The sequence below is a fragment of the Dama dama genome, chromosome 20, assembly GCF_033118175.1.
Source record: "Dama dama isolate Ldn47 chromosome 20, ASM3311817v1, whole genome shotgun sequence".
NCBI classification, from domain to species: domain Eukaryota; kingdom Metazoa; phylum Chordata; class Mammalia; order Artiodactyla; family Cervidae; genus Dama; species Dama dama.
Window position 1 is genome coordinate 93,294,862 of NC_083700.1, and position 17,191 is coordinate 93,312,052.

At 35.9% G+C, this 17,191-nt stretch overlaps 1 protein-coding gene across 1 annotated transcript in view; it reads left to right on the top strand.

The window, feature by feature from the left end:
• Positions 1 to 17,191, top strand: part of AGBL4 (AGBL carboxypeptidase 4) — a 1,414,426-nt gene that overhangs the window by 92,084 nt on the left and 1,305,151 nt on the right. The window contains exon 2 of the mRNA XM_061120044.1: positions 1,322 to 1,444. Coding sequence (XP_060976027.1) covers positions 1,322 to 1,444 — 123 coding nt within the window. The remainder of the gene's footprint in view (positions 1 to 1,321; positions 1,445 to 17,191) is intronic.

A 17,191-nucleotide genomic window follows, 5' to 3' on the forward strand; every position in this document is an offset into this window, starting at 1 on the left:
TCTGGCTAGGTGAGTGACTTCTGTCTTAGTCAGGTGTTAAGGTCAGTTGAGTTTCATTCTCTACTTTTAATTCTGCCTTGAATCTTTGATATGCTTTGTGAGAGAACGATTTTTACTCCTCCTCCAAGGTTTGAGCCATCAATAATGTTGATATATTGTCTTAGTCCCAGGACGGTTTGCTGCTCTTCCCTTAAATGTGGAGAATTTTTTCCTTTTAATACTTCTCCTCTTACAATGAGTCTCCCTTGTGCACTGGGGTTACAGAGTTTGTTGTTCTTCCCCAGTGACTTAGGCCCTTTTTTCCGTAGGGAAAATGATATTCGTGGGGCCTTTCTCCCTTTGCGGGTCTGCGTCACAGAGAAAGGCATTTTCTAGTCTTCTGCCTTGCTTCTGATCTTTCTCCTAAACACTTGATGAAGGCCTGTGTAGGAGAGTCTGCCAGTGCTGCGAACTTCCTTTCGTGCCTGTGACTCCCAGGGCTTCTACTCTCTCTTCTTCCCCAAACTTGACCTTTAATCATTTTTTAAAAATTAACTTCTTTTTAGTCATTTGTATGGGACCCAGCATTTCTTTCTCCTGTGCTCTGACATAGAGGGGTCAGTGCTTGCTTCTCATCCCTTTTGGGTAGAGCCTGACTTTTCTTGGATAATAGGATTTCAGTTACCGTAGATTTTTATAAGTTATGTTTTTGTTCTTTACTGGGATTTTTCTATTAAGATGGAAAAGATGATCTTTCCAGCATTCTACATTCTAAATGGAAGTGAAACTTCTAAAACTTAAGAAAATTTAAGTTCCTATTAGGAAATATAGCTTTTATACTAAGTCAGTGTTTCTCAAGTTATTTCCAGTATTGGTATATTAGGTATTTATAATACTAGTTATAGAACTGTTGCTTTATTCACAATAAAATAGCTATTTGTTACAAGTTAAATGTTCCCATTTATTTACATAATTGATGAAATTTAATGAATGTCTTTTGTATTTCATTGGTTATATGAGATATTTTTCATATCTAATTCTCATAACAAAGTTTTGAAATATGGATTTTACCATTCCTTTTTATGGATGAGAGAAACTGAGGCTCAAAATGATTAAGGTGTCACGGAGAATTAATATGTAGTAGAGATGAGATTTGAGGCCATATCTTTCTGATTTAAAAATCTATTCTCTTTCTACTTCATCACAATATGTGGTTAATTTCTTTAGTGCCTGGATAAGCACTACCTTACAGGGGGAATATAATAATAAAATTTTTGCTGTACTTGTGTTACTAAGTGCATTTTGATTTCTGCTTAACAAGAACCAATTTTTTGAACAATAGGCAGTGACATGGGAAATGATGATGCCATCGGAGGGAATGTGAGCAAATATCTGATGCTTCCAACTGGATACTGTGGACAGCCCAAGAAAGGACATCTTATCTTTGATGCTTGCTTTGAAAGTGGTGAGTGTACCAAAGACCTTTTCTTTTGAGGTTGTCTGGTGAGGTTCTTCTTAGAATCTTACTCCATATGACCATTTAGTGTGATTCAACCTTTTAATTTTTTTTACCATAATGAAATAAGTTGTGAGGGAAAAATCAAATTTGAATAAATTAACTTGGAAATACTTAAAATGAAACACAATAAGTGTTTTTGTTGTCATAAATGATTAGAAGAATAATGATAGTACTAATTAACATTTATAGAGGACTTTATATTTTATCAAATACTTATCTAGGTATTATTTATTTTGGGAAAAACTAGTATAATTTGACTACTTGATGAATGATTGACATTGAATATCTACTATATCGTTCTTAGTCATTCTGAGAGGAGGCTTCTCTGTAAAAAAAAGTTAAAGAATGGATTCAGTTGAATCAAACAGAAAAAGTAATATACTTCATACACAGCAAATGCTATGAGAATTCTGATAGGGGACTCGGCTTGATTGTGAACTCCCATCCCATTAGTAACTGAATCTTGTTAACTTCCTTGAGCCTCACACTCTGAATGGAATGTAAGCATATAGTGTGTATTCAGAATATGTTGAAAATATTAATGAGAAATTAAACATAATTTTGTTTAAAAAATAATTGTTGATTATTTTGGGTTTTGAATATTGTGCTTGCATGTGTGTGGGTATGCATAATTGAAGGGACATTCTAGTTTATGAAAAGTTCTCTGAACCATAAGAACCATGGCTGTTTATACCAACAGCTGAAAAATTGTTTATGCAGGGTTTTCCCCTTTGTTTATCCTATGTTGTTATAGTATTTTAGGGCTGCCTTTATAAAGAACCATAAACTGATTGATTAAAAAAGCAGAAATTTAATGTTTCAGAGTTCTGGAGGACAGAAGTCTGAGACTGATGTGTTGACAGGGTTGGTTCCTTCTAAAGGTTGTGAAGAAGAATCTGTTCGGTGCCTCTCCTCTAGCTTTCTGTAGTTTGCTAGCAGTCTTTGGTGTTCCTTGGTCTGTAGAAATACCATCCTGATTTCTGTCTTCAGTTTCACAGGCATTCTCTGTGTGTTACATGTCTGTCTCTAAATATTCCCTTTTTATAAGGATATCAGTCATATTGGACTAGGGCCTACTCTAATGACCTGATTTTAACATGATTCCTTCTATAGGAAACCTGTTTCTTAGTAGAGTCACAGGGTTAAGACATCAGTATACAAATTTTGGGATCATGTAATTTAATCCATAACACAGTATTGTAGTGTTGTCCTTCCAGTTAGACTTGAACACTGTCAACATAATTGGGAACAACATATTGTACTTTCTTTGAATCTTTTACAGCTATTTTTGGTGCCTGGGTAGGACTGGTTCTAGGACCCGTGTGGATGCCAAAATCCACAGATACACAAGTCCTTCGTATGACATGATGTAATATTTGTGTGTAACCTATGCACATCCTCCTGTGTACTTCATTGTCTCTAGATTACTTATAATATATTATGCAGTGTTAATGCTATGTAAGTAGTTACCAACAAGTGGCACATTTAAGTTTTGCCTTCTTGCACCTTGGAATTGAAAAAAAAATATTTTGATTCTTGGTTCATTGAATCTGGGGATGTGGAACCCATGGATATGGAGGGCTGAGTTCATGTGAATGAAGTTTATTGCCTTCAGATAGGCTTCCATTTTCTTTCTTTCAGAGTTGTGTAATATGTAAGGTGCACATTGTAATATGTAATATGTAAAATATGTAATATGTAATATGCACATTGCCTGTTCCTAAGCTGGTGGATAACTAATCTGTGTTTCTTATGAGAAATAAGATCTATAGGTCAAATATGAACTCTCCTATGAATTCCTGATATGTTTTCTTTCCATATGCCCTTCCATTGAAGTATTATTTTCCCTGGGAAAATAATAATTTTCTCTCTTGAGAGACACCTGACATTTTTTATGATTTTTAAAAGTTTCTGTTGCTCTTTTCTTCTAGACTATAATCTGCTTCTGGGTAGAATCTGAGTATGGTTAATCCATGTCCTCTTACTGAACCAGGCAGAGTGCTTACAAAATTAAGCAAAAATTAATTCTGTATTTATTTGTTGAATGAAGTAATTTGAACAACAGAAGTTTGTGGAAAGATTAGTTTTCTGATAGGTTTGATGAAAAAGCCATGTCTAATTGCTCACTATTATCTAGCCCACCAAATAGTCCAACCAGTTATCCAATTTCTAGTCTAACTTCTCTAGTATGACTTAGTTGTCCTAGTTCAACTTCTCTCAAGCCTTCATACTTTTGTGGATGCTATTTTCTCTTTGTCCCAGATTCTTTGTTTACTTGGTAAAATGTTAATTTAGACTCAGGACAGTATTTCTTTCTCTGAGAAACAGTACCTCTAGGCGGATTTGACTATCTCTACCCATATGTTTGCAGGCACCTTTTCTATGGCTTATAGGCCTTTTCCATGATAGTTTTTATTGCATTGCAGTCATTTAATAATCTCTTTTTCCTTATCACTGAAAATTCCTTGAAGTCAGTGACGGTTTCTTATTAATTTTTGTTCTCTAGCACCTAGTATACTACCAGAAACTGACTCTGATGAAATGGAATTATATGATTTATCTGACAGATATTTCAAAGTAACTGTCATAAAGATTTTTACCAAAATCAAGAAAACGTTGCATGAACCAAGTGAGAATTTCAACAAAGATATAGATAATACTAAAGTTCCAAATAGAAAGCATGAAGCTAAAGAACACAGTAACTGAACTGAAAAAATTTCCTAGAATACTTCAACATCAGACTAAAGTAGAAGAAAGGATCAGAGAATTTGAATACTCATCATTGGAAATGATTCCATCAGAGGAATAAAAGTAAAAAGAATGAAATAGAGTGAAGATAGCCTAATGGATTTATGGGATACCACAGATCAAAATATGCATTACAGGAGCTCTAGAAGAAGAAAAGAAAGACAGAGGAAGAACCAAAGGAATTTTAAAGGAGGGAAGAAAGAGAATAAAATAATCTTCATAAAGTGAGATTTTAAGATTAATAAAAATATTTTACATTTAAAATTTTAGCAATAGCAACAAGAACATTAAGGGAAAAATAATAATCATTTTGTTACTTATTGTTTAACCATACCCTGTAAGATATGATAGATTTACATAATTTGTTTCGTTTAACATACATAAGCCTTCTGAGATATTATAACTCACTTGTAAGTAAGGAAGCTGATACTCAAAAATATAAAGTTATTTACTTTGAATTACATGGCTAACAAGTGGTGTAGTCAAACTTGAAACAGAATTTCCTGACTCCAAAAGCCATATTTTTATATATGTATTTATATAAATATATTTTATGTATATAAAATATACATATTTTATATATGTATATGTATATATACATATATGTATTATATATGTATTACCTTATTATAGGTCAACTTATGACATATGGATAATAGACATATTGTTGAAAATTTATCATTAGGTGAAAAGATATATAAGAAAAGGTTTTATGGTAAATAAAAATGAAAAGTTTACTATTTTAAAATAAGCCATCCAAATAAATACTATGTTTGGTTACCATCATATGAAATTTGAGTTTTGTTTTATTATTGATATGCATATACATGTATTAATTATGAAAAGTGCACTATAATTCACACCAGATTAATTGGTTAGCCTGAGAGATTTAGTATGTAGCATTAAATTATTGTGGCATGAAAAAGGGTCAGTGAAATAAAGATATGGTTTGGTTACTTTCACTTGAAAATCTATTACTTGAAACAATGGAAATAAAAACTTAAAAAATTTTATTCTTAATTTCCCCAGTGGATTTTTACTACATATATTTATATAATCTTTCAAGATTAATGTTTTATTTCCTTTTAAAAGAAAATAAAATACTCTTTATTATTGGGGCAGCATGAAAATATGCTATAACTGCATTAGAAATCAGGGTTTTTAGCTTAATGCCTCAGTTAAACCTTTTCTTTTTAGATATGCAGTTGACTGATATACTTTTTTGTTTTTTTTAACTTTATTGAGGAACAATTGACAAATATAATTTAAAGTGTATGGTGTGATGATGTGATGATTTGATATACATGTATATTGTAGAATAATTAGCAAGATCATAATAATTAACACATCCATTACCTTACACAGTCAACTTAGGCATCTCTTTTTCCCTCCCTGTGGTGAGTATGCTTAAGATGTTAGCAGATATACAGTGGAGAAAAGATAGTCTCTTCAACAAGTGGTGCTGGGAAAGCTGATTAACTATGTGTAAAAGAATGAAACTAGAACACTTTCTAACACCATAAACAAAAATAAACTCAAAATGGATTAAACACCTAAATGTAAGATCAGAAACTGTAACTCTTAGAGGAAAACATAGGCAGAACCCTCTCTGACATAAATCACAGCCAAGATCCTCTATGACCCACCTTCCACAATAATGGAAATAAAAGCAAAAATAAACAAATGGGACCTAATTAAATGCTTTTGCACAGCAAAGGAAACTTTAAGCAAAGTGATGACAGCCCTCAGAATGGGAGAAAATAATAGCAAATGAAACAACTGACAAAGAATTAATCTCCAAAATATACAAGCAGTTCTTGCAGCTCAGTGCTAGAAAAACGAACAACCCAATCAAAAAGTGGGCAAAAGACCTAAACAGACGTTTCTCCAAAGAAGACATTTATTATGAGTAATAAACACGTGAAAAGATGCTCAGCATCACTCATTATTAGAGAAGTGCAAACCAAAATCACAATGAGATATCATCTCACACTGGTCAGAATGACTATCATCAAAAAGTCTACAAACAATATTGTTTGTTTTGTTTTGGTTGCTTTATTTCCCAGTTGGCACCTTGGTTTAGTTTTGTTTTCTAGTTTGTGCTCTAGTTAGTTTTTAACTGGTTGATACCATTTTTGGTATCCATTTTGATTCCTTTGCACGCTGGGTCAGTCTATTGTACTTCATTTTTTTTTTTTTTTTGGACTGTTTTGGTTTTGTTTATGGATGTATATGTATGTGTGTATATTCCATTATTTTAGTTACTATTTGCTTGATTTTGTATTGCCATTTGTCTGGGGCGCCTCTTTTCTTTCTTGTTTTCGGGTGTTTGTTTTAATCCCATTTAATGCCATCACAAATCACCTGTGGAATCTCCATTCTCTGGCCAGAGATCAAGCCCTGAGCCTTTGGAGTGGGAGTGCTGACTCAAAGACCCTAGACTACCAGAGAACTCCTAACCCTAGGGAGTATTAATTAGTGAGAACTCCCACAAAGACAACCACCTGTATACAAGACCCGGCATCACCCAACTTCCAGCAACATCCTGTGCAGGAGGCCTTATCCAAAAAACCAAGAAGACAAAAATATAAACCAAACAATCAGCAGACAGGATTACCACCTCACACAGCCCTGCCCACCAGAGGGGGAAAAAAAATTGCCTCCTCCAACCCAAACACAAGCACAAGTCACACCCTACATGAAGCTTTCACAAACCACAGGACCAACCTTACCCACAGAGGGCAGAAACCAAAAGGAACAACCTGGAAACACAGAGTCCAAATAAATGAAGAGGAAATAGGCAAACTACCTGGAAAAGAATTCAGAGTAATGATAGTAAAGAGGATCCAAAATCTCGAAAACAGAATGGAGAAAATGCAAGAAGCAGTTAACACACTTAATAAAAACCTAGAAGAAATAAAGAGTAAACAAACAAACAACACATTTACTGAAATTAAAAATACTCTAGAAGGAATCAATAGTAGAATATCTGAGGCAGAAGAATGGATAAGTGAGCTGGAAGATAAAAATGGTGGAAATAACTCCTGAAGAGCAGAATAAAGTAAAAAGAATGAAAAGAACTTAGGATAGTCTCAGAGACCTCTGGGACAGCATTAAACACAGCAACATTCTAATTACAGGGGTCCTAGAAGAAGAAGAGAGAAGGAAATGGTATGAGAAAATTTTTGAAGAGATTATAGTCGAAACTTTCCCCAACATGGGAAAGGAAATAAGTCCAAAAAACACAGAGTTCCATCCAGGATAAACCCAAGGAGAAACACACTAAGACTAATCAAACTAACAAAGATTAAACGCAAAGAAAGAATATTAAAAGCAGCAAGGGAAAAGCTATAAGTGACATACAAGGGAAACCCCATACATAAACAGCTGATCTTTCAGTGAAAACTCTTCAGGCCAGAAAGGAATGTGAATTGAAAGTTGCTCAGTTGTGTCTGACTCTTTGTGACCCCATGGACTACACAGTCCATGGAATTCTCCAGGCCAGAATACTGGAGTGGGTAGCCTTTCTATTCTCCAGGGGATCTTCCCAACCTAGGGATTGAACCCAGGTCTCCTGCATTGCAGGCAGAGTCTTTACCAGCTGAGCTACAAGGGAAGCCCAAGAATACTGGAGTGGGTAGCCTATCCCTTTTCCAGCAGATCTTCCCGACCTAGGGATAGAACTGGGGTCTCCTGCATTACAGGCAGATTCTTTACCAACTGAGCTATCAGGAAGCTATCAGAAAGGAATGGCAGGATATATTTAAAGTACTGAAGGGAAAAATCTACAACCAAGATTACTGTACCTGGCAAGGATCTCATTCAAAATTGACAGAGAAATCAAAAGCTTTACAGACAAGCAAAAGCTAGGAGAATTTAGTACCATCAAATCAGCTTTACAACAAATGTTAAAGGGACTTATGTAGACAGGAAATAAAAGAGAAGAAAAAGATCTACAAAAACAAATCCCAAACAATTAAGAAAATGGCAATAGGAACATGTATATCAATAATTCTTTTAAATGTAAATGGATTAAATGCTCCAACTGAAAGACTGGCTGAATGGATACAAAAACAAGACCCATATATATGCTGTCTACAAGAGACCCACTTCAATCCTGAAGACTGAAAGTAAGAGGATGGAAAAAATATATTCTATGCAAATGAAAATAAAAAGAAAGCTGGAGTAATAATTCTCATATCAGACAAAATAGACCTTAAAATACAGAATATTATAAGAGATAAGGAAAAAGTCTACAAACAGTAAATGCTGGAGAGGGTATGGAGAAAAGGGAACCATTTTACACGCTGGTGGGGATGCAAACTGGTACAGCCACTATAGAAAACAGTGTGGAGATTCCTTAAAAAATTGGGAATAGAACAGTCATATGACCCAGCAATCCCATTGCTGGGCATTTACCATGAGGAAACCAGAAATGAAAGAGACATATGTACCCCAATGTTCACTGCAACATTATTTACAATAGATAGGACATGGAAGCAAGCTAGATGTCCATTGGCAGATGAATGGATAAGGAAGTTGTGGTACACGTACACAATGGAATGTTCAGTTCAGTTAAGTTCAGTCACTCAGTCGTGTCTGACTCTTTGCGACCCCAAGAATCGCAGCACGCCAGGCCTCCCTGTCCATTACCAACTCCCGGAGTTTACTCAAACTCATGTCCATCGAGTCGGTGATGCTATCCAGCCATCTCATCCTCTGTCGTCCCCTTCTCCTCGTTCCCCCAATCCCTCCCAGCATCAGGGTCTTTTCCAATGAGTCAGCTCTTCGCATGAGGTGGCCAAAGTATTGGAGTTTCAGCTTTAGCACTAGTCCTTCCAATGAACACCCAGGACTGATCTCCTTTAGGATGGACTGGTTGGATCTCCTTGCAGTCCAAGGGACTAATAATGGAATATTACTCTGCTATAAAAAGGAACACATTTGAGTCAGTTCTAATGAGGTGAATGAACCCAGAGCCTATTATACAGAGTGAAGTAAGTCAGAAAGAGAAAGACAAATACTGTATATTAATACATATATATGGAATTTAGAAAGACGCTACCAGCGATCCTCATGCAGAGCAGCAAAGGAGACACAGACACAAAGAACAGACTTTTGGATTCAGTGGGAGAAGGAGAGGGTGGGATGATTTGAGAGGATAGCATTGAAACATGTACATTACCGTATGTACAATTGATGACCAGTGTGAGTTCGATGCATGAAACAGGGCACCCACAACCAGTGCTCTGAGACAAACCAGAGGGATAGGGTAGCAAAGGCCGTGGGAGGGGGTTCAGAATGTAGAGGACACATGTATACCTGTGGCTGATTCATGTTGATGTATGGCAGAAACCATCACAATATTGTAAAGTAATATCCTCCAATTAAAATAAATTAATTAATTAAAAAAAGATGTTAGCAATTGTCAAGTGTCTGTTGTTGTTGTTGAGTTGCTAAGTCATATCCAACTCTGCAGCCCCAGGGACCGAGGCATGCCAGGCTCTTCTGTTTAGTTTTCAGGTATATAATACCATATTCTCTAACTCTAGTCCTGTGCTGTACATTAGATCCTTAGAACTTGCAATTGAAATTCTGTACTCTTTGACCTGCATCACTCTATTTCCTCTTCCCTTAGCCCCAGGCAACCCCCATTCTTTTTTTTGTGTCTACAAAATCAGCTTCCCTGTAGCATTATTCACAATAGCCAAGATCTGAAAACAACCTAAATGTACTTTGGTGGATAAATGGATACAGAAAATATCCATACTTTTGGACTCAGTGTGTACACACACACACACACACACACACACACACACACACACACACGTATATAAATGCCATCTTGACATTTGTGACCACATGGGATGAATCTGGTGGGAATGCTACTTTTTTTTAAACAAGAGGTAACATAGTATAATACCCCAAAACACAGGTTTTGGTTTCAGATAGACTTGAATTCATATATTAACTTTAGCATGTACTGGTTATGCCATACTGATGATATCACTTAAAGTTTACTTAAAATTGGGGAAATAAATATGTATAGACTTGAATTCATATATTAACTTTAGCATGTACTGGTTATGCCATACTGATGATATCACTTAAAGTTTACTTAAAATTGGGGAAATAAATATGTATAGTAGAATTATTATGCAAATTAGAGATAACATACAAAATAGGTTTAGCACAATATCTAGTAATGAATTTCAGGTGGTAATTCTGGCATGTATATATTATCACTATTTCAAGGGTGCTAAAATGTACCAGAACTTTTCTTGGTATATTTACTAGTGTTATTACCAATACTTAGAAAATCTTTGCAAAAAGGAGCCTTAAATTCCCTCCAGAGTTATACTGAGATAAGGACTTAGGTAAGAGTTGTATATTTAGATGGGGAATCTCAGAAAGAACAAGTGAGGGAGTAGGGAGAGTAATACTGGCAAAGAAATAAAGCTATTAAAGTGTGTGTCCATTAGCAGATGTGATAATGTTTGTAGGTAGATTAACCTTGGTTAGAGGGAGCCCACTCATGCACATGTAGGGTAAAAATTGCATTACTCCTCGCACACATATAGTTAACATGTGTGAAGTTTCTTTACCTGAATTATAGGTGTATTTTATATATTTTTAAATAGGGTGATCAATTAGCAAATATATTCTTTCTGCCAGTCATATCATTAAAGTAGATAATCTTAATCAGTCTAATATAACTCAATAATTACTTCATTGTTGTGCATTTCAAAAAGTTAAAACAAAATGATTTTGAAAAAACAAATCCATATTAACAAAGTCCCTGGGGAATGAAGCCAAGGAAATATATGAAACTTTAAGAGTCACAAGAATTATACAAGAGAACTAAAAAAACAAACAAACAACAAAAAAAAAAAACAAAAAAAATAAAGAGAATGGGGAAAGGGTGTGCTTAAATCTTCCTCTTACTAATAACAAGAGGTTTTCTGAGACCCTAGCTCTACTGTGATTTGTAGAAACTTTGTGGGGATTTTGGACTGATTAGACAATTCATTTAGAGAAAATTATTTGGTACCAATTAACCCTTTAATTCTAGAATTCTTTTTAGTATTGGATAGCTGTACTTTTGGAGAAGGGAATGGCAAACCACTCCAGTGTTCTTACCTGGAGAATTCCATGGACAGAGAAGCCTTGGTGGGCTGCAGTTTGTGGGGTCGCAGAGAGTCAGACACGACTAACACACACACACACACACTCATGCACATCTTCCTTATCTCTATCACCATGTCTAATTTATTCTTGGTCCTGTTATGGAAAGTTGATTTATGTCCACCAGGTGAATTATTCCATCCACCTGCTTATTTAGTGTCTTCTCTGGGTTAGGTATTATCTGACAAGCATGGAAGATCTTCAACATATTTTTTTTGTTTGTTTTTGGTTATGACTTCATAACCAAAGATTGGAATACTTTGTACCCATTCCCATACTTCCATTCCTATGCCTGTGTCCCAGACCTCTATGCCTGCAGTCTTTCAGTGTTGTTCTTTACAGTCAGTCCTCTTGCCAACCAATCCACCAAGACATTTACCATTACCCAAGAGTCCAAGATTCCTTCCTGGAGATTTCCTTCCTGGAGAAGGAGCCAAGATTTCCCTCCTGAAGGAGGAAATGGCAACCCACTCCAGAATTCTTGCTTGGGAAATCCCATGGATAGAGTAGCCTGGTGGGCTGAAGTCCATAGGGTCACACAGAGTTGGACACGACTGAAGCAAGTTAGCAGCAAGAGTCCGTGTGTATCCTTACCTCATACTACTTCTGCCTCCGTACCAAGGAGATGAGTAAGTGTACTGCTCTAAACGCTATTCTCTGGGAGAGTTTCCTATCACCACACCCTTTAAAGGAAACTGAGTGATACTATATAGCAGAAACAAGTGTTTTTTTAGCTTATGCCAACATATCAAGCCAGTCTATCTGTTAATCAGTCTTGAGTTTTGTCTTCCTTAGGGAATCTCCCATGAGGCCATGGGTGTGAGCTGAGAGAATGGCTATAACAGAGCTAGGTGTTATGGGAGTCTGGGTTTGCTACCTATCATTCAAATTACACAATTATTTGATGTCTCATGATCAGAAGCTCAGTATTTACTAGCGATCCAGAGTTTTCCAGAAGCTGCTTTTACTGTAGAGCCAATCTCTTGTTTTAGAACTCCAGGAATCTGTTTGTCATAGATTCTGCAGTGTCTTGTCTATCATGGTTGTCTCTAGCATCATTGGATCTCTTTTTTTAAATTTAATTTTATTTTGCAAGAATACTTAGCATGAGATCTACTCTCTTAACAAATTTTTAAGTGTACAATACAATATTGTCAACTTTAGATACAGTCTTGAATAGGGGATCTCTGGAGTTTATTCATCTTGCTTAACTGAAACTTTATGCCCAGTGTTCAGGGTTGATTGCCTTTAGGACTGACTGATTTGATCTCCTTGCAGTCCAAGGAACTCTCAAGAGTCTTCTCTAATACCACAGTTTGAAAACATCAATCCTTTGGTGCTCCGCCTTCTTTATGGTTCATTCCTAATTATTCTTATTTGGATACACTACATGCAGTGACACACACAGACACACACAGACTCCTTATTCAGGTGCAGCATTGTGGAAGGCTCTTGGATGGAGACTAGATCTACATAGGGAGACCACTTAGGGAGTTTTTAGAATAATATATTTGAGAAAATATGAGGGTCTGAATGTAATATAGTTTGCCTGATCACTCAGGGTTATCATCAAGGGCATCATTTTTACTGTCGTGTATCTTGTAATGCCATAAACTACTTTGATGATGAATGATTATAATATCCTTATAGGGAGTTGGAGTGTGTAGTGCTGCTTCTTACTATATTGAAATTATTCCTAATTTTGAAAAAAAATTACTAATTTTTGCATACCTATATTAGTAAGTGTAACACAGAAGTTAAGTTGGCAGGTTTGGGGATAAAATGGCCTAGAATCAGTTCCTAACTTCACCACTTACCAGATGTTCAACATTATACAAGTTGTTTAACATTTCTGTACTTTGGTTTCTTCATACAGAATATGGGGATGATAATAGTGCCTACATTATGGGATTTTAGGAAAGATGAAATGAGGTTGCATATGTAAAACAATGTAACACTAGCACATGACAATAGCCCAACCAGTGTTAATTATACAAGATACAGGAATGGATAACTCTTACACTGTAGCACATGAGAGAAATGCTCAAATTGATAATTATACTACAGTATAATATATGTCACAGTGTGATATATACTACATATATATCTATAGATATATATGCTATATACTCATATGCTATATGCGAAACAGTACTATACACTATATGCTGAACAGTATAACATATAAAGAAACATTTTATAGAAACCAAGGTGGACAGTAGAGACACTCTGGGTAGTTCATGCTTTGCTGCGTATATAGTATGCTGTAGTCCATGGGGTTGCAAAGAGTCAGACACAACTTGGCGACTGAACAAAAACAATAGTATTTTTGATCATTCTCGTCCGAGTTCTTTGGCTTAGTAGTGCTGTAAGATTGTTCTTTGTGTTTATATTCAGAGAATGTTTGTAGTATTTTAGTTAATAATATTCTCCTTTGGCTTCAGAAGTTATATTTGTATTTGTGGGAAGAGCACTGTGTGGAATCAAGTGACATGGCTTTGAATCCTAGTCTGAACCAACTTTGGTAATTAATTTATGTCTTTGAACTCCATTGTATCACTCTAAAAATGGGGAAAATACTTCATAATTTAAAAAATGACTAATTATAGTTACTATTAATATTTAAAAAATACCTAATCTATGCCAGTCTTTGAGTAAGACGATTTACATATATCATCTCTAATACTTTCATTTTTTCAGTTCCCTGGACTCCCATTCATACAGACCCATAGCAGTCTGTATACTTTTTAACTCTACTAGAAGTACTCATTTATTTACTTTTTTATTAACGTATAATAGATTCATAATGGCTTAGTTTCTGGTGTACAGCATAGTGATTCAATTATAGTTACACATACATACATATATGTATATATATATATTCTTTTTCATATTCTTTTCCATTATGGTTTATTACAGGATGTTGAGTATAGTTCCCTTTGTTATACAGTAGGACTTTGCTGTTTGTATATTTTATATATAGTAACTTGTATCTGCTAATATAATTTATCCCTCCCAACTCCCTTTCTCCTCTGGTAATTGTAAGTTTGTTTTCTATGTCTGTGAGTCGTTTCTGTTTCATGAGTAAGTTCATTTGTGTCATATTTTAGATTCCATATGTAAATGATATATGATATTTGTCTTTCTCTTTCTGAATTACTTCACTTAGCATGATGATCTGTATGTCTACCCATGTTGCTATGAATGGCATGATTTCATTTTTTTATGGCTGAGTAGTATTCCATTGTATTTGTATACCACATCTTCTTTATCCTTTCATTTGTTGATGAACACTGAGGTTGCTTCCATATCTTGGCAGTTGTAAGTAATGCTGCTATAAACATTGGGGTGCATGTATCTTTTCAGAGGCTACAAAGAGCTAAATCTGGAATGATTAGTAACAATTTATCCAGGTAAAATTTGGCACTTGAGAAAGGCTACTTAGTTCTTGTAATGTCATGCAGAAAGACATGAATGGTGGAGAGATAATGGTGTTGCCACTTCAGGGAGTGCAAACTGCAGCTAGATCTCAGAAATGGAGAGTATTCTTGAGAGTAAGCTCTCACTAAAACTTTTTAATTAATGAACTTCATTTATCTCTAATTCAGAATTCACTTCTAATATATGTAATCTGACATCTCCTTATCTGCATTCTCAAAGAAATAAGTATGCTTCAGCTTTTCCCTTTTTGAGCAAAGATCAAATGACGCCATCCATGTGTCCACATCCTGAGACCAGTTTGTATGTGTCTTCTCAACGGTTAGTCATTTCCTCTTCACATCATCACCTTATGTCACTTCTGCCCTGTGAACCCTCCTGACCTGCGTGTACTGCTATGCTGTTTGTTTTGCCAACCCAGAGTTTTGACCCTGACATTGGGCTTAGCTCCTTGTCTGTACTGGAAAATTTCCTACAGGATAATGGTAAGAAAAAGTATTAGTCAATGCACTCTGGTTTTCCTCTACTTGTTTTTAAGTGGATGGTTATAAAATCTTGCATCCTTTTCAGCCCCAGCACTTCTGCCCTAGAGCAGGTCATCAGTGGGCTTGCTGGGCGTGTACAGCAGCTCTCTAACCTCCCTGTAGTCATCATCTGCAGTGCCGCCAAGCTATGATGCAGATCTTCTGGTCATGTTTCTTATTGCTTAAAATCTTTCATGACTCTCTGTTGTACGCAGGATAAAATTCAAATGCTTTTATTTAACGATGTCTTTAACATGCCTATATGTGTAAAAAAGAAGGAAATATTGCCATTTGCAATAATTTTGAGGGCTATATGCTAAGTTAAGTAAATCAGAGAAGCATAAAGTCTGTATGATATCACTTGTTCAGTTCAGTTCAGTCGCTCAGTCATGTCCGACTCTTTGCGACTCCATGAATCGCAGCACGCCAGGCCTCCCTGTCCATCACCAACTCCCGGAGTTTACTCAAACTCATGCCCATCCAGTCGGTGATGCCATCCAGCCATCTCATCCTGTCGTCCCCTTCTCCTCCTGCCCCCAATCCCTCCAAGCCATCAGGGTCTTTTCCAATGAGTCAACTCTTTGCATGAGGTGGCCAAAGTATTGGAGTTTCAGCTTCAGCATCAGTCCTTCCAGTGAACACCCAGGACTGATCTCCTTTAGGATGGACTGGTTGGATCTCCTTGCAGTCCAAGGGACTCTCCAGACGCTGGGCTGGAAGAAGCTCAAACTGGAATCAAGATTGCTGGGAGAAATATCAATAACCTCAGATATGCAGATGACACCACCCTTATGGCAGAAAGTGAAGAGGAACTGAAAATAAAAAGCCTCTTGATGAAAGTGAAAGAGGAGGGTGAAAAAGTTGGCTTAAAGCTTAACATTCAGAAAACTAAGATCATGGCATCTGGTCCCATCACCTCATGGGAAATAGATGGGGAGACAGTGGAAACAGTGTCAGACTTCATTTTTTTGGACTCCAAAATCACTGCAGATGGTGACTGCAGCCATGAAATTAAAAGACGCTTACTCCTTGGAAGGAAAGTCATGACCAACCTCGATAGCATATTAAAAAGCAGAGACATTACTTTGCCAACAAAGGTCCATCTGGTCAAGGCTATGGTTTTTCCAGTGGTCATGTATGGATGTGAGAGTTGGACTGTGAAGAAAGCTGAGCGCCGAAAAGTTGATGCTTTTGAAGACTCTTTTTTTTTTTTTTTTGGAGAAGACTCTTGAGAGTATGATATCACTTGTATGTGAGGTCAAAAAAACCCCCAAACAAACAAAAACCAGCCAGACAAACAAACAGAAACCCAAGCTTATAGCGACAGAAAACAGATTGGTGTTTGCCAGATGGGAGGGGATTGGGGCATGGGTGAAATGGATGAAGGGGTCAAAAGACTCAAATTTCTATTTATAAAGTAAATAAATCATGGGAATGTAATGTATCACATGGTGACTATAGTTAATACTATTTTTCACATTTGAGAGTCTCCAAGACAGTAGATGTTAAAAGTCCTCATCATAAAAAAGAAAAAAAGGGAAAAAATATAACTATTTATGATGACAGGTGGTAACTAAACTTATTGTAGTGGTCATTTCACAATGTGTATTAGTATCAAAGTATGTTGTACATCTGAAATCAATATAATGTTGTATGTCAATTATACCTCAATAGCAAACAGACAAAAGTCATCTTTAGTATAATATCTAAATCAAATTTCCTTCCTATTAATACTATCAGTTTATGCCAGAACATGCCACCTTACAAGGTCTTTATTTCTTTTAGAGAAAAATTAGCA